Source organism: Electrona antarctica (assembly GCF_951216825.1).
Source record: "Electrona antarctica genome assembly, chromosome: 4".
In the NCBI taxonomy this organism is placed as follows: Eukaryota; Metazoa; Chordata; class Actinopteri; order Myctophiformes; family Myctophidae; genus Electrona; species Electrona antarctica.
The window spans coordinates 9,645,100-9,661,668 of NC_136809.1; the positions used below are offsets into that span (position 1 = coordinate 9,645,100).

Sequence of the window (16,569 nt, forward strand, 5' to 3'; positions counted from 1 at the left end):
TGAAAAACAAGCTTTGCAGATTGAAAGAGAATAATTCAAGCTTGGACTACAGCTGCAATGTTGGTGAGTTTAACGTCGTTTAAGACGAGCAGATCGCAAACGCAAAATGATGAGTGGGGAGTCAATGGAGGGTATAGCCGCAATTTGCAACTCTAGATTTTTTTATAATGGGATGAATCTAGAGTTGCAATACCCTCCATTGACTCCCCACTCATCATTTTGCGTTTGCGATCTGCTTGTCTTAAACGACGTTAAACTCACCAACATTGCAGCTGTAGTCCAAGCTTGAATTATTCTCTTTCAATCTGCCGAGCTTGTTTTTCATAAAAATCCCCCGTAGACATGTTATGAGCTACTTTCTGTCAAGAAATTCTGTGCAAGTGATTCTTTTTCTAAGTGCTGGAGTTTGGAAGCGCTCGTCGTAAGTCACTGAACGTCCCTGCATGCATCTGTTTCGCATTTGCACATAATGCAGGAGGCAGCAGCGCGACCCCTTAATACAAACGAGCGCTTCCAAACTCTAACATTTCTTCTTCTTGACAGAAAGTAGCTCATAACATGTCTACGGGGGATTTTTATGAAAAACAAGCTCGGCAGATTGAAAGAGAATAATTCAAGCTTGGACTACAGCTGCAATGTTGGTGAGTTTAACGTCGTTTAAGACAAGCAGATCGCAAACGCAAAATGATGAGTGGGGAGTCAATGGAGGGTATTGCAACTCTAGATTCATCCCATTATAAAAAAATCTAGAGTTGCAAATTGCGGCTATGGAGGGTATTGCAACTCTAGATTCATCCCATTATAAAAAAATCTAGAGTTGCAAATTGCGGCTATGTGAGATGCAGCTCTGCCTTTATAGTACTTTATTATGGTTTAGTGGTTTCCTTTATCCCCCTATAATATAATATATACTTTTTATTGTACATTATTTACATTTTATCTGCACTAGCTCAGCTCAGTAGAGGTCACATACCGGTATCCCACCATTCTGTTGCATGAGTGTAGAATGATGTATCAGCCTTGCTAGGATCAATACTATCATAGACTATTCAATGACACTTGATACAATAATATTGTATCAAGTGTATAAAGTGCCTTGGATCAAGACTATCATATTATGATAGTCTTGATCCAAGGCACTTTATCATATATCGTCTGACGTCTCTGTCGTGTGGAAACCTCACAACACGAGCTTGCAGAGCTGCTACTTTTGAAGTGGGGCATTCATTTATGAAAAACACCCACAGAAAGTTAAAGGTGGTATAGGCAAGTTTTCAGCCAAAATTTAAAATATATATAAATGTATTTTTTGGGCCTTTTCCCCCTCTATCTTTCCCTATATTGTGATGCTGAGGTGTTCTCCTGCAACAGCACACTCTCCCTTTGCCCCCCTCTGGCTGAATGCACTGTTTATATCCACTACAGTTTACTATACGGGACGTCGCGGGGGATTTAAACTTTTAGCCAATTGCAGCGCGAGGCTGTGACGGTGTGTTCAACCCAGCAGTATTATAATGAAAACGTGATGCGATTTCATTGCAATGTATAATATTATCCCCATTCCCCATATCTTAGTTTCATCAACATTGTTCATGTGAAATAGTATGTTTATGATTTAATATGTAAGCCTATTGAAATTGTGAGAATCGCTATGTATAGGCATGGTTGGGTGGTGTGAAAACACCAGCAGCCAGCACCCCTAAGAACTCGGAGGATCCTAGAAGTCACAGAACGTCGGACCCCGACCCCCCCCATAAAATATCCTGGTTACATCAATATGATCGTTCATGTGGAGTGGGTTGTATGTGCTTATTTGTTGAAATGGTGGAAGTGAGTATTAGTCATGTCGCGGTTTTTCACCGCCGCGGCGACTGCCTGCCCCGGCCGGCTTGAAGCATGCATTCAACCCGTGCTTGCCAACGGTGACAGCCGTCGCGGATCATCATAGCGATTAAAACAACATGTCAACTCAATGTCATTGTTGTAACTAAGATATCGATAGAAATTCATAATTGTTTAATGTCATATTTAGCCATACGAGCGCAATATCCATAGCGTCCCTCCCAGCAGCAACAACAATCCCATAGCCTGAAGTGACCTGGCTCGGCCAATAGAATGACAGGGGGAGGGGGGTGGAGCTATTTATGTTTGTACACAGAATTCTGTGTACAAACACTGAAAACTTGTCTATATCACCTTTAAAATATGGAGATGAGAGGTTTCTGCCCGACAGCAACGATACTGGACATTGCAAGTGCAGTCTGGCAGATTATCATTTCACTACACACAGTCACACACACACACACACACACACACACACACACACACACACACACACAGACACAGACACAGACACAGACACACACACACACACACACACACACACACACACACAGTCACACACACACACACACACACAGTCACACACAGTCACACACACACACACACACACACACACACACATACACATACACATACACACACAGTACTTGTACGAGCATGTAATAATAATAACATCCAATTCATATAGAGCTTTTCTTGCTACTCAAAGTCACATTACACAACAGAAGAAACTATAGAAATAACTTTGTCTTTATTAAGAGAATAACTAGTTAAAAGGCTAAAACCTAGCAAAGAAAAACGAGGCAGAAAGGGGGATTTAATTAGTGATGAGTTTTGAGGTAGGCTTTGTGGCAAACAAAAACCTCTTTAATCTTGAATGTAAATGAGTAATATGACTTAATTCTGTCCTGTCTCTCAGTACCACTGCTGGCTCATCCTTGTCTCATTTGAACTGTAGTGCTGCCCAGGAGTTGGTTAGTGTGGTGGGGCTGGAGATCCATGCACAGATCCAGTCCAACACAAAGCTCTTCTCGGGGTCTCCGGTTCGATTCATGTCACCACCTAATTCCCTGGTGTCCTTTTTTGATGCGTCATTACCCGGCACTTTACCGGTAAGGATTGTTTACAGAACTGTTTAACTTGAAGAACAATTACAGTTTTTGTTTAGTCACCCACGTCTGGGATGTACAGTACATAATTGGCTATTGAGCCTGCCTTTGGCTATTTAAAACCTCCAGTGCAACTACAAATACAAATGGAAAAAAAAGAATACAAAAAGACAAATTAACATTGTAAACCAAATCCAAAAGTCTTGTCAAATTAAACAAATAAAAAATAACAGTTTCAAGTTACATGGCAAGACAGCGTAGCATACACATGGTATTATATGTCAGAAATTAAAATAGGGTGCATTTTGCATCCCAAAACGCAGTTTATAGTTAAAGGACGCAATAAAACAACGACCTCTGCATCCACTGGATGCACTACTGTACTACTGTATACTGTTTTTTATTCTAGTTTATTTTGCTAGCTTTAGTTATAATAATCATTTCTTCTTCTGTTTTCTACATGAATATAACCATATAAAATGAAAAAGGAGTTAAATGCTGCAATTTGTAAAAAATGGCAAAATATGACTCCTAACGTCGTTGAAGTGGGACTCATAAAATGTCCCTGGGACTCATCTAAAAGACCATCCCTGTATCCTGGGACTCATTACCTTGAAAACCTATTTACATCACTTATGTTATGTTATGTGTCCATCCGTGTCCTCAGGCCCTGAACAGGAGGTGTGTTGAGGCAGCGGTCATGACAGCACTGGCTCTCAACTGCACTATCAACAGGAAGTCACTGTTTGACAGGAAGCACTACTTCTACGCCGACCTCCCAGTGAGTAGCTCTGCGTGCTTATGAATCCCATCTCAGCTCTAGGAGAGATGGATACTTAGATAGACATTCAGACCTGTCTGAATGGCTCCCAGGCAGGCATAGTTTACTGAGGAAAGGGTTACGGTTAGGTTTAGGTATAGTTTTAGGTGTAGGCTTAGTCTTACTGAGGTAAAGGTTAGTGTTAGGTGTAGGTTTAGGCAGACATAGTTACAAAAAACGAGAACTGTCAATCACAGCAACTTGTGGCCAATCACAACGGGGTTTGCCTAGAGCTGCTGTGGGATCCATAACAATGCGTCCTATCTGTTCAAACAACACAATTGCAATAATGATTATTTTATTACCATGTGTAATTTGGCTGCCCAGCCTTCAGTACTGTCTGACGTGTCTGTCAGAATATATAATACTGTATTGTATGTAATGATCCTCTCCTGACGCCTTCTGTTTGTTTGTTTGTTTGTTTGTTTGTTTGTTTGTTTGTTTGTTAAAGAGGGTGATTGAAGCAGGCTTTTATCTGTTTTGACTTCATTTGTAGGAATGCAGCTCCTCCACGCATTAACTTTTAGACTCTGTCTGTCATTTGTGACCACACGCGATATAGAGCCTGCCATCGCGGGGGTGGCAACTGTCGAGGACAGCTGAAAAACTATTTTCTTTGTCCTTTTTTATTTTTCTGTCTAAAATACTCTGAAGCTATATTATTATTCATGTCATGTTAGAGCAGGTCTGAAATAAATGTCAGAGCTGATATCGACATATAAATATGAAATAAATGCTTAAACATGTCACTATGTCTAATGTTATAACCATTGGGTTAACCAATGCTAACTAGACATACGGCTTCCTTGCTAAAGTATGCAAATTCCGCTAAAATCCGCCTTTTTGTACACAATCGTTTTGGAAGATAATACTAGTCTTTTACTAACTGGCTAACAGAAATAGCACAGAAAGAAGTATTAACAACGATATTTTGTAAAAAGTGTGTTTATTTTGGTCCGCCTAAAGCTAATTCATGCTAATGTTCCAGCTGGGGGCACTGCTGACCACAACAATGGAAAATGCGGAAATGGCTTCCTATTTCCAATAGTAGAAGAAGAAGACTCGAATGAATGTATTGTAAACATTGTAACATTATGTCACCATAACGTGGTTATTATTAGTTGCTTTGGAATGTACCTGCCATGAAAATTAAGGTCATAATAACGCAGATCGCATCGATATGTAATATAGCGCGATAATGTACTTGTTTTAGCTACACGATTGATATCAATATATTAGCTAAATGTAGCTAACGGCTATCATTGCGGGGTTGCCAGTTTCTGCGAGAGAAATAAGCAACCCGGTATATGAAAACAAGCCCAAAATAAGCGAAAATAGCAGATCTACATGCATACAAACAACACAAATCTTGTGTCTGGCATAAATTATTTACAGATGGGGGTCTGCAGACAAATAATAATAATAACAGGCTAATGAAACATTAAGAGAAGAGCCAAGAGGGCACAATTTGTGCTGGGAGGGTTTGAGAGCAAACTGTCCTGTTGTCTGTTGGTTACTGTTTTTTTAATTATGTGTCCATAATCAACTACACTTTAAAAACAAGCCCAAATAATCAACTACACTTTATTTTTGTCAAATACATTTTTATTAACAGGTTATAAATTATTATAAAATTGGTACAGTAGGCCTATGCATTATTCTTCTTTAGAAACAAGGCCAACTAATTATAATACGCAGACATGGCAACACTGCTGGTTGACTAATGGAGGAATGAAGGGAAAACAGCGCCCCCTAAAGTCACAGATCACTGAACTAAAGCTTAGAAGTCCATTTTCTCTGCTTGGTCTTTTTTCCACTACTCCTGCAAGACATTTTTCTATAAGCCATATCTCCAAAACTGGTGGATCAAACTGAACAACCAATACGTCAATTTGAAGCTATGATTCCCTGCTTTCATATGAAATGAAAAAACGAAAATTAAAAAAATTCCAATGGCAGTCTCTCAGTCAAATTTGGTCACATTTATGCTCTCTGACGTATTACTGCCGATAAGTATGATACACATTACACACCACCGCGTTTTATATGATAATATAGCAGGCTGGTCTTCTGGCAGAGGTGAAATATACATTTGGTATTAGTTTTGTCTTTAACCCATTTTGACTTGAGATCAGATTCTAAAAATGTCTGTTTGAAAATGACAGTTTTCTGAAAAAGCTATGTTTCTATGTCAGTCAGAAAAATAGCAGACCTACAAGCTTACGAGCTTGTAGGTCTGCTATTTTTCTGACTCTCCACTCGGTGGGCGCTATGAGCTTGTAGATCTGCTATTATTCAATAGCTAAAGCATAACATAATGCTAACACCAAAAGGGGTTCCCGCCCAAAATGGGTTAAAGCCTTCATTGGAAAATGACCTCCTTATATCACAACCATGCTAGATTGGAATCATGGGCGCTATTTGACACGCGCAAAATGACTGGTTTACACTTATTGGTTCCCAGATTACAGGCTGAACTCGGAACGGCGGAAAGCCTTTTGTTTTGATGACCCAGCTACTTGGAATGATCACGTTTGATTGTCGTCACGGTTCGCTACAGTAGCTTCACTTCATATTCATGGATTATACTATCCCATGATGTCCTAACAATATAACATTACCTGAATGATTGAATCAGGGCCAGCTCAGTCTGAAGATCAATATTTCCATTTCATCTGCAGTTTGATAGACAGTTCTGGTTCTTAGAGCTTCATACGGAAAAAAGTTTGTGTTTGAAACTTTTATATCGTTACGGTTGGGTGGAAAGTGAACCTCATTATATCCCAAACTGTGACTTTTCATGATTCAAATAAAAAAATAATATCAGATCTACAAGCTCAAAATGTGTCAGTGCTTTGAGCTTGTAGATTTGCTATTTTTGCTACTTTTGCGTGACACTGTGATATGACGAAGTAGGCCATTCATTTACGAAAAATCATGAAAGGTTTCTAGGCAACAATATCATACCATCCCTAGATTAGACTGTCCCAAAATGGGCAAAGGCGCTAACTGGCTATTCCCACACGTCCAAACCAAATGATCACTGCCTTGTCCCGAGTTTGACCTCCTCCATAATACAACCTTCTGTTCTGATTATGGCACATTGTGACGGGAAGTTTGACGGCTGTGAGTGAGACGTTGGTTGGGGAACATTATGCGAGTGCTAAATTGAGCCTCCATAGAGCGTCGCAGTCCCGCCCCCTACCATGGACCAGGAAATGATTCTCCGTTAATTTTCCTCATAGACCTTTCAGAAAGTATTTATTTAAAGACGTTTACGCCTATGAGGAAAATGAACGGAGATTCATTTCCTGGTCCATGGTAGGGGGCGGGACTGCGATGCTCTATTGTCTCACACGGCTGTGCTTCATCGTTGTGTTTCCTTTCCTTCCGCTAAAAAGGAAAGGGACAAAAAGCAGCGGGCGAACAGCAGCGACTCTGGGCGATAAACAATCTCCTAGTGGGCGTTCCTGCTGTCATTGCGGCATGTAATGTAAACATATCACCGTTCTGTGTGGAGGGTAAAACACAGCAACACATGAATTTGATTGGCTATCGCCGGACAGTGTCGTTCCAAAAGATTGAACAGCGTTCCTCCGCCCACTGTCGCCGGGTCCCATAGACAACGTTCCTCCGCCCACTGTCGCCGGGTCCCATAGACAACGTTCCTCCGCTTAACTCTTAAGTGGTTAATCAGATTAATGGATTTAGTAGATTATATCAAAAAAAATCAGACCTGTGCTGTTGGGGTGTCGGAGTCGTACTATTGGTTGTTGGTCTATTGCAGGGGTGCCCAAAAGGCTGTGCAGGTAGATCACATGGCATGCCCCTAAAGAGTATTTCATTTAAATATATTGAAGAAAAAAAACGATTAAAAAAAAAGAAAACATTTCTCCCCCTCTATTTCCCATTCCAAGTACATTTGTCTTATACTGTACAGAATGTAACACGGACTCTACTATTCCGAAGCCCCCAGGTACATATTTAAACTATTTTCAACAATGGTATAATAATTGATTTGGTGGTCTTTTTGAAAGTAGCTCTCAAGTCAAAAAGTGTGGGCACCCCTGGTCTATTGGTTGTCAGACTGTTGGTTGTCTGACTATTGGCTGTCGGACTATTGGTTGTCGGACTGTTGTTTGTCGGACTATTGGCTGTCGGAACCTAACCATAAGCGCAAGCACGGGAGCAGCTGTCGGACTAATGCTCCGTCGGAATTGCGTGTGGATCCCCTGTATACTGTACTCCCTCTCATCATGCACCTGTGCATGTGCTACACCGTAGTCTGTACTGCACTGTGCTCTGTGCTGGTGTTACACTAAAACTACTGGTGTTACACTAAAAACTCAGCTTCCCATCATGCACCTGTGCATGTGCTACACCGTAGTCTGTACTGCACTGTGCTCTGTGCTGGTGTTACACTAAAACTACTGGTGTTACACTAAAAACTCAGCTTCCCATCATGCACCTGTGCATGTGCTACACCGTAGTCTGTACTGCACTGTGCTCTGTGCTGGTGTTACACTAAAAACTACTGGTGTTACACTTAAAAACTCAGCTTCCCATCATGCACCTGTGCATGTGCTACACCGTAGTCTGTACTGCACTGTGCTCTGTGCTGGTGTTACACTAAAACTACTGGTGTTACACTAAAAACTCAGCTTCCCATCATGCACCTGTGCATGTGCTACACCGTAGTCTGTACTGCACTGTGCTCTGTGCTGGTGTTACACTAAAACTACTGGTGTTACACTAAAAACTCAGCTTCCCATCATGCACCTGTGCATGTGCTACACCGTAGTCTGTACTGCACTGTGCTCTGTGCTGGTGTTACACTAAAACTACTGGTGTTACACTAAAAACTCAGCTTCCCATCATGCACCTGTGCATGTGCTACACCGTAGTCTGTACTGCACTGTGCTCTGTGCTGGTGTTACACTAAAAACTACTGGTGTTACACTTAAAAACTCAGCTTCCCATCATGCACCTGTGCATGTGCTACACCGTAGTCTGTACTGCACTGTGCTCTGTGCTGGTGTTACACTAAAACTACTGGTGTTACACTAAAAACTCAGCTTCCCATCATGCACCTGTGCATGTGCTACACCGTAGTCTGTACTGCACTGTGCTCTGTGCTGGTGTTACACTAAAAACTACTGGTGTTACTCTAAAAACTCAGCTTCCCATCATGCACCTGTGCACAGTGTGAAGTTCAACAGCGCCACTTTGTCACCTGTACTCTAAACAGACTGTGGGCAGTATTATGCATGTCTTAAGTACCAGGTCTTATTACCTGGAGGCGTGATCAATGCCATTTGGCTATTCTGAGTGGCCAAACAGCATTGACCACGCCTCCAGGTCTTAAGTTAAGTCATAAGACCTGGTACTTAAGACACGCATAATACTGCCCAGTGTGTGTGTGCGTGTGTGCGTGTGTGCGTGCGTGTGTGCGTGCGTGCGTGCACAAGGCTCGCAAGGCACAAGGCTGCTGTACTTTATACCTCATACTTTAATGCTTAGTATGAGGTATAAAGTACAGCAGCCTTGTGTTCCTAAAACAGAAAGATTGGGTATTGGGTAACGCCAGGGCTCCACCGGACGCGTTGCGTCTCCGTCGCGTGCGTCAAAAAACGCACCGGTTCAATTTTAATGCACGCGTCGCGTCTCCGTCAACGCAACGCAACGCGGGCAGTGGAGCCAACTTCATTGATTAAAAAGGGAACATTCCCTGACGGTGACGGAGACGCGACGCTGACGCGCCCGGTGGAGCCCGGCCGTAAGACTGGCGTTATGTATCTTTCAGGACCTTTCATTGCTTTGTGGAATGTTGCCACTACTGTTGGAGCAGCCATAAACTACACAGGTTCATCCCGGTGTTCTGGGCATCTTTGTAATGTTAGTGTTAGTAAAAAGCAGGTAAAAGAGTAACGTTTGAGGCAGACTAACATCAGTCACTCTTCCATTCACTGTAGTAGAAGGAGGTGCGGGGAAACCGCATATATGTCGTATTTCTGAATCGGTCTATAGACACACACGACCACGCTGCTCAACAGTGCCACTTTAGGTCACCCAGCCGTATTGCAGCTGTCCGTGCTCAGACAGACACAGGGACAGACAGACACAGGGACATACAGACATACACACAAAGTCACTCATAGGAGCGGTTGGCACTGCTCAAAAAAATAAAGTGAACACTGTATCCTCAGTCTTTCATTGGGAATTAGATATGCCACAGATGACTGACGACATCACAAGTTGACCACATGAGGTCCCATATCCTCACTGGAGCCTTGCTGTTCCGCATGATTTGATCATTTCCTTTCTTTTCTTTTTGTTCTGGGTGTGGCATTGTTCCGTTCTGTGTGCCATGTGTCTATATTTACATGTGTAATCCATTTGTTTGCGCACTGTTAATGCCTGTTGATCCAGTCAGCCATTTGTGGAGACTTCAGGCTGCGTTGCTGCACATTTCAGCTGCTCAGTAAAGAGTCGTCTGATCCAGTGTTGCGTTAAACTGATGATGAGCAGTCTGACGGAGCCGTTTTGCATTTAGGCTAATAATGGGAGACTTCCACATTAGGCCCAACATCTGAAATATAATCCACGTCTGTAAAAATTAATCAACACCAAGACCAAGGGGCGCAGAGAAATTAATCCAGTCAAAACGTATATCCCCTGATCGAGTTGTGCATTATTGATATATTCATCTGATTACATTTCTGCGGCATGCAGAATGAATTGATTAATGCGGCCCGCGCCGACTTTGCCGTTCCTTGTTTGAAATGAGACTGCAGGCAGAGACATACGCATGTAAAGTTTATTTTTAACAGCTCTTTAATAACATGCCCCAGTGGCTCCACACTAATCTACCGGCACGAGCGCGTAATTACAATTTTCTTGAAATATTAAGTTTTCAAATAAACAGACGCGGGCCTGGATATATAGAATCCATGACGTTTGTTTAACCCATTTTGGGCGAGAACCCCTTTTGGTGTTTTAAAGCATTATGTTATACTTTAGCTATTGAAAAATAGCAGATCTACAAGCTCTCGGTGGCGCGCTATGAGCTTGTAGGTCTGCTATTTTTGAAAAGTCGTGAAAAAGGGGCCGCAAATCTTTGAATATATATTTCAGAGCGAACATTTTGAACTAAAATATTGGCTTCTGGGGGGTCCCTGGAACTACATATTTTGAGATGGGGGTCCGTGGCCCAATAGAGATAATTCTGGAGGTCCTTGACATGAAAAAGGTTGAGCACCACTGACATAGAAACATGTTTTTTTTCAGAAAAATGTTTTTTTTTTAATCGACCTCAGTCCAAAATGGGTTAATGAGTGTAATGAATCTCTTTGTGAGGCACAGTGCGGGTGTAAGGGTGGGATATCAGTTACTTAGTGATGGGAGGCAGAAGCGTGGTTGAATAGCAAAAAACATTATCACCAGGCAGGCAGTTTGTCAGGCACCTGCTTCTCAGTGCGTGGTCCGGAGTCTCCGGACAGCGTATACTCATCAAGGGGCCAGTGAGGCTATTCAACGTTGAAGCTCTGGGCCCTAGTGGTAGGAGGAGGGACTACAGGCGGACCCGTGGATTCATGACCGGGAAACCCCATGCAGCTGGGCTTTAACACGTAGGACCATCACTCCCTAAGTCACCCCGGACCTCAAATTTGAGGTCCGGAGGAGGTACTTCCGGCAGTCTTCCGGGTGCTTCAAAACGCCACTGAGCAACTCCATCGAAATGAATAGCTTGGGGGCGGGTGCTCCAGTTCGGTCTCTATCCTTTATATACTCTATGATACTCATAGAGTTAAAATACATGGCGTATGCTATGCTGTCAAATCCTGAGTGTATAGACCATATTCACACGGTGGCCACCTTTCGAGGTGTTTGAAGTTAAATATAAAAAAAAACTATAAAACATTTCAAAGAGAAAACGATGAGCGTATCGGCGTATGTGTCCACAGTAAGCTGGATTTGTTTAACAGTTTGAATGGAGCTTCTTAGTCAAAGTGTGTAGGTGTAAATAGGTGCCAAAGTTTTGAGAATATAGGTGTAGGATATATACAGTGTGCTCGCTGTGAGCCCACAATAAGTCAATAGTTTAACATGAATAATGTATGTCCGTGTTGCTGTATCGGCCTTTATAATGGAGGCTAGTAGTGTAACAACGTCTAGATAAATTAATGCATCATATTTATTGCATTTAGTGAAAGTGAGTGCTAGCAGATACGTTCCGTATTGCACTTATGAATAAATCACTGAATTATTGAGTTCACGCTGTGATCAGAGATCAGACGTACTGAAGGGTAGCAGCATATAGTTCACATAGTGGCACATACACATTCATTTACATCCACGTGTATACTGGACTCTGTGTATTTTATTAAAATGGTTGTAGTTAAATCCCTTTTCCTGGGGGTTTAGACCTTAGAGTATATATGAATAGAGACGGCACCGGATCTCTCCTCCCATCCACTTGCATTAAGTTGCTCAAAAGCGCATGAGGCGATTTCACTCCTCCTTCCCGAGTAGGAACAGAGTGCATTCTGGGATGGATTGGGCCAAATCGTGACCGCGCTGTGCCGTTGACTATCATTGCACGCGTTCCGTTCACGTATGAAACAGCGTTCACGTGTCATCATGAACGTGCGCAATGATAGTCAACGGACCAGAATTGGCCCAGCCCTGCAATACCACTATGTCCATTTTGCCTCTGGGTGCCGATACTCTAAGGTTTAGACGACGAACGGTTGAGAAATGAGCTAGTGAAAGACACTATTTGCACACACAGTCATAGTAGCACTGGGAAAACGTCTGAGACAAACATGGCTTAAACCATTTTGGGCGGGAACCCCTTTTGGTGTTTTAAACATTATGTTATAATTTAGCTATTGAAAAATAGCAGATCTACAAGCTCATAGCGCGCCATCGAGTGGCGCTCTACGAGCTTGTAGGTCTGCTATTTTTAAAAAATCGTGAAAATATTTATTTCAGAAAACTGGAGGATTTAGAAGATTTCTTTTTTAAAATGTTGAGGTCGGGCCTAAATGGGTTAACATGGCCCTTCGTTAACAGCCGACGTTTGAATATGCGAATATACGTTTTAAATTGTCCTCTAGCCTTTAACAAGCTGTCTTAATGTGCTGCATCTATTCTGTACTGTATGTGTGCATATAAACTATAAGCAGCCATTTGTGAGAACTGGAACATAGTAGGCCATGTTTTCAGTGACATTGACAACGCATGTGGGGGAGAGTAGAAGGCAGAAACCAGGCCATTACATGTTTAATGTGTTTGTACTTTGTTTACATGACCTCCGCCATGGGACTTGTTTTCAGTTCTTGCCTGCTATGTGTTCAATGATAGCCCACATTTATATTTTATTTTTGTCATTGTTTTTAATTATCAAATTGTATTGTTGCATGCATCTTAATGGGCTTTTAATTGTGGGCCTCTGGGTTGAAACTGCCACATTGGGTCCCTTAACTGCTCAGGCCAGTGTTTTCTCGTAGTCGACTGCAGTTCCTCAATGCACTTTGGCTCAAAGTATACGTCGTTGACACCATTGTACAACGTCGTATAACTCAGGTTTAAACCAGGGGCCCTTGGGTTGCGCAGTGGTGCAGTGGTGCAGTGTCTGCTCACCACCGCCGAGGTTGTCTGTTCCAATCAGTGGTGCAGTGTCTGCTCACCATCGCCGAGGTTGTCTGTTCCAATCAGTGGTGCAGTGGTGCAGTGTCTGCTCACCACCGCCGAGGTTGTCTGTTCGAATCGGAGGTGATATCACTGCACATGCTCTCACGGGCTAACCAGCTCAGTGACTGGGAGGTCGGGTCATACCAAAGACTATACAAAAATGGGACCCAATGCCTCCCTGCTCGGCACTCGGCGTCAATGGTTGGATTTGGCTTAAGTCCCTGCGACGTAATAGCGTCATGTCCAGGGGGTGTACTTGTAGCCCTGTCAGGCCACCTCACGCTACAGAAACAGGAGATTGGCGCCGTACAGTATCTGACTCCTGCGTCACATGGCTCGGCAAGGCTTACTTACTCGCACGGGCTGGGATGACACCTGTCTGTCAGCAGCCACCACCGGGAGTGTCCTCCCAGTGGTGGCTGCTGGGATGACACCTGTCTGTCAGCAGCCACCACCGGGAGTGTCCTCCCAGTGGCAGCGGCTGGGATGACACCTGTCTGTCAGCAGCCACCACCGGGAGTGTCCTCCCAGTGGCAGCGGCTGGGATGACACCTGTCTGTCAGCAGCCACCACCGGGAGTGTCCTCCCAGTGGTGGCTCCCCAATGGCAGGTGAGTCAGTAGGATACAGCAGCGTGTGGGGAGAAATTGGCATAACGACTAAATTGGGAGAAAAATGGGTTTTAAAAAAAAAGGTTTAAACATGGCATTCCTGATGTGGGCGTGCTAGCAGTATATTCCACTGACTGTGAAAGTATGATTATCCCTATTTCACTTTATGAGAACCACATAAACGGATGACAGATGATAAAAATTACACCCGTGTGAAGTGAGGGGCGCTCTTATCAAAGTACATCATCATGACATGTCAATTTGCTCAGACACATATGATGTAAATTCTCCATTCATTGTCAATGGGAATGTAATGTTTGTGTATAGGACAAATAGCCGATTTGCTCAGACACACATGACGTAAATTCTCCATTCATTGTCAATGGGAATTTAATGTTTGACACAAACATTAAATTCCCTTTGTGTAAGACGAAAATCTACACTAATAGCTGAATATAGGAGGGGCCTAGCGCCCCTCAAAAATGGAGAAATAAAATGCAATAAACGGCAATGTTCTGGTTCTGGTGGTGGTTTGTCCCTTTTCATCCCTTTAGTTCCTTTGCTGCTGCATGTCAAACCTGCAATGAAAATCCATCGATAAACATTAATGCTCTCAAACTAGAGGCCATAATGTGTTAGTCTTTCTCATGGTGCAAATAGAATGAACTAAACGATGATTTATACGACATGACACAACCCAAAAATATGTAATTTATTTGTTGAGTGACACGTGTTGAAAGGTTTGTGCGCATGAAGCATGAATTAGTAAAGCCGTATGTTAATCGTTGCCTCTCCTCCTATATTAGGGACTTTAAGCAACGACGGTTTTCAGGACGGCTCCGCTAGGCGGAAGTACGGCTGCTATGACGCAATCGCCGTAGCAGTCAAAATCGTTAAGCAAACAGCCGTCGGCGACAGGTTCCCATCCCTCTTTGGTTCCCATGGTGACCACGCGTCAAACATAAACACAGACATAAAAAAAGAGAACACCCCGTCGCGCGTCAGCTATTGCCGATAACTTGCTTCTTACATGTGCTGGACATGATCAGCAGTGGAAACAGGAAGTTGCTGGAGCAATTTGTGTTATTCTAAAACTGTGTTTTAATAGGCTAAACATGGTTATTAGTGTTATTTAGTTATTAGTGTTATTTCTTCATTCAGAGCATGCCAACACATTACACAGCAGAAGAGAGAGAGGAGATGGAGCAATCAGTGTAAATGTATGACAGCTATCCTTTGCAATAAACATGGTTATGACATGGCGTTGTAGACACTACGTGGAAGTGTTGGTTCTGCCGTAGTAGAAAGGGCTGCGACGGCAAGCAGGTTTATGTATCGAGCACTGATCCATTTCCGGTTGCTGGAGCCGACTGCCGTAGCCGTCGTTGCTTAACCCATTTAGACCTGAGTTAAAAACATTCACTTTGAAAGAATATATATTCAAAGATTTGCGGCACATTTTTACGATTTTTCAAAAATAGCAGACCTACAAGTTCATAGCGCGCCACTCGGTGGCGAAATTATAAGGGAAGGGAATAAGGCCCAAAATGGGCCTTGTTCCACCCAACATCCCTATTGTCTGTTGGGTGGAAACCTCATTATGTCCAAAACTGTTACTTTTCAGGATTCAACTGCAAAAGTAGCAGATCTACAAGCGTGTGGATCTGCTACTTCTGATGCTTCTGTCTGACGCTGGGGTATGATCATGTAGTAGGGCACTGATTTACAAGAATAATAATAATATGGTTTCTGTCTGACGCTGGGGTATGATCATGTAGTAGGGCACTGATTTACAAGAAAAATAATAATATGGTTTCTGCCAGACATCAATATTATGACAGGTGAATGTCTCTTTCTCCTGAAGGAAGCAACATGCACCAGAGGGATTTGTTCATCAGATCGGCGCTGCTGTCGGGCAGAAACCTTGTATGTCCAAAACTGTTGCTGGTCAGGAAATGAGGCGAACAAATGTACCTGTGTTCTGTGGCAGGCACCCAGAACTGGTAGACCGGCTACTTTTGCTACTGTTTGTAGATTTAGGGATGTCCCGAATCTCCGATCACGATGTTTTTGCTCCCGATCCGATCATTTAGATTTTGAGTATCTGCCGATACAGATTTTTCCCGATCCGATATTAATATTTTATTCTAACACTTATGCCATATCACAATAGTAAAATATCCAAAATCACAGACGATATCCAATCTAACATCATGATATAGATATAATATTGATACTAGGGATGTCCCGATCACGTTTTTTTTTTGCTCCAGATCCGATTCTGATCATTTGAAAATTACGTGATCGGCCCCGATTTCTGATCACGTGATCGGATCAACCCTAGTGACATTATAGTGTGGCAAAGGTGGGCATTCATTCATTAAAAAAAAACATACAGTAGATACAAGGTTTCTGCCCGACAGCAACGATATGCATATCAGGTACAATATGCAGAATGTCAGACTAATCAGCCCCCCCCTCCCCCCCACATC

The 16,569-nt window shown here is 42.8% G+C and overlaps 1 protein-coding gene across 3 annotated transcripts in view; it reads left to right on the plus strand.

The window, feature by feature from the left end:
• The window catches only part of gatb (glutamyl-tRNA(Gln) amidotransferase, subunit B), a 56,315-nt gene that overhangs the window by 836 nt on the left and 38,910 nt on the right, over positions 1-16,569 (plus strand). For 2 of the 3 annotated variants that reach the window (XM_079500089.1, XM_079500090.1), the window contains exons 2-3: positions 2,801-2,954; positions 3,619-3,732. In XM_079500089.1, the coding sequence (XP_079356215.1) occupies positions 2,801-2,954; positions 3,619-3,732 (268 nt within the window). The remainder of the gene's footprint in view (positions 1-2,800; positions 2,955-3,618; positions 3,733-16,569) is intronic. The other variant, XM_079500091.1, reaches the window with a different exon arrangement.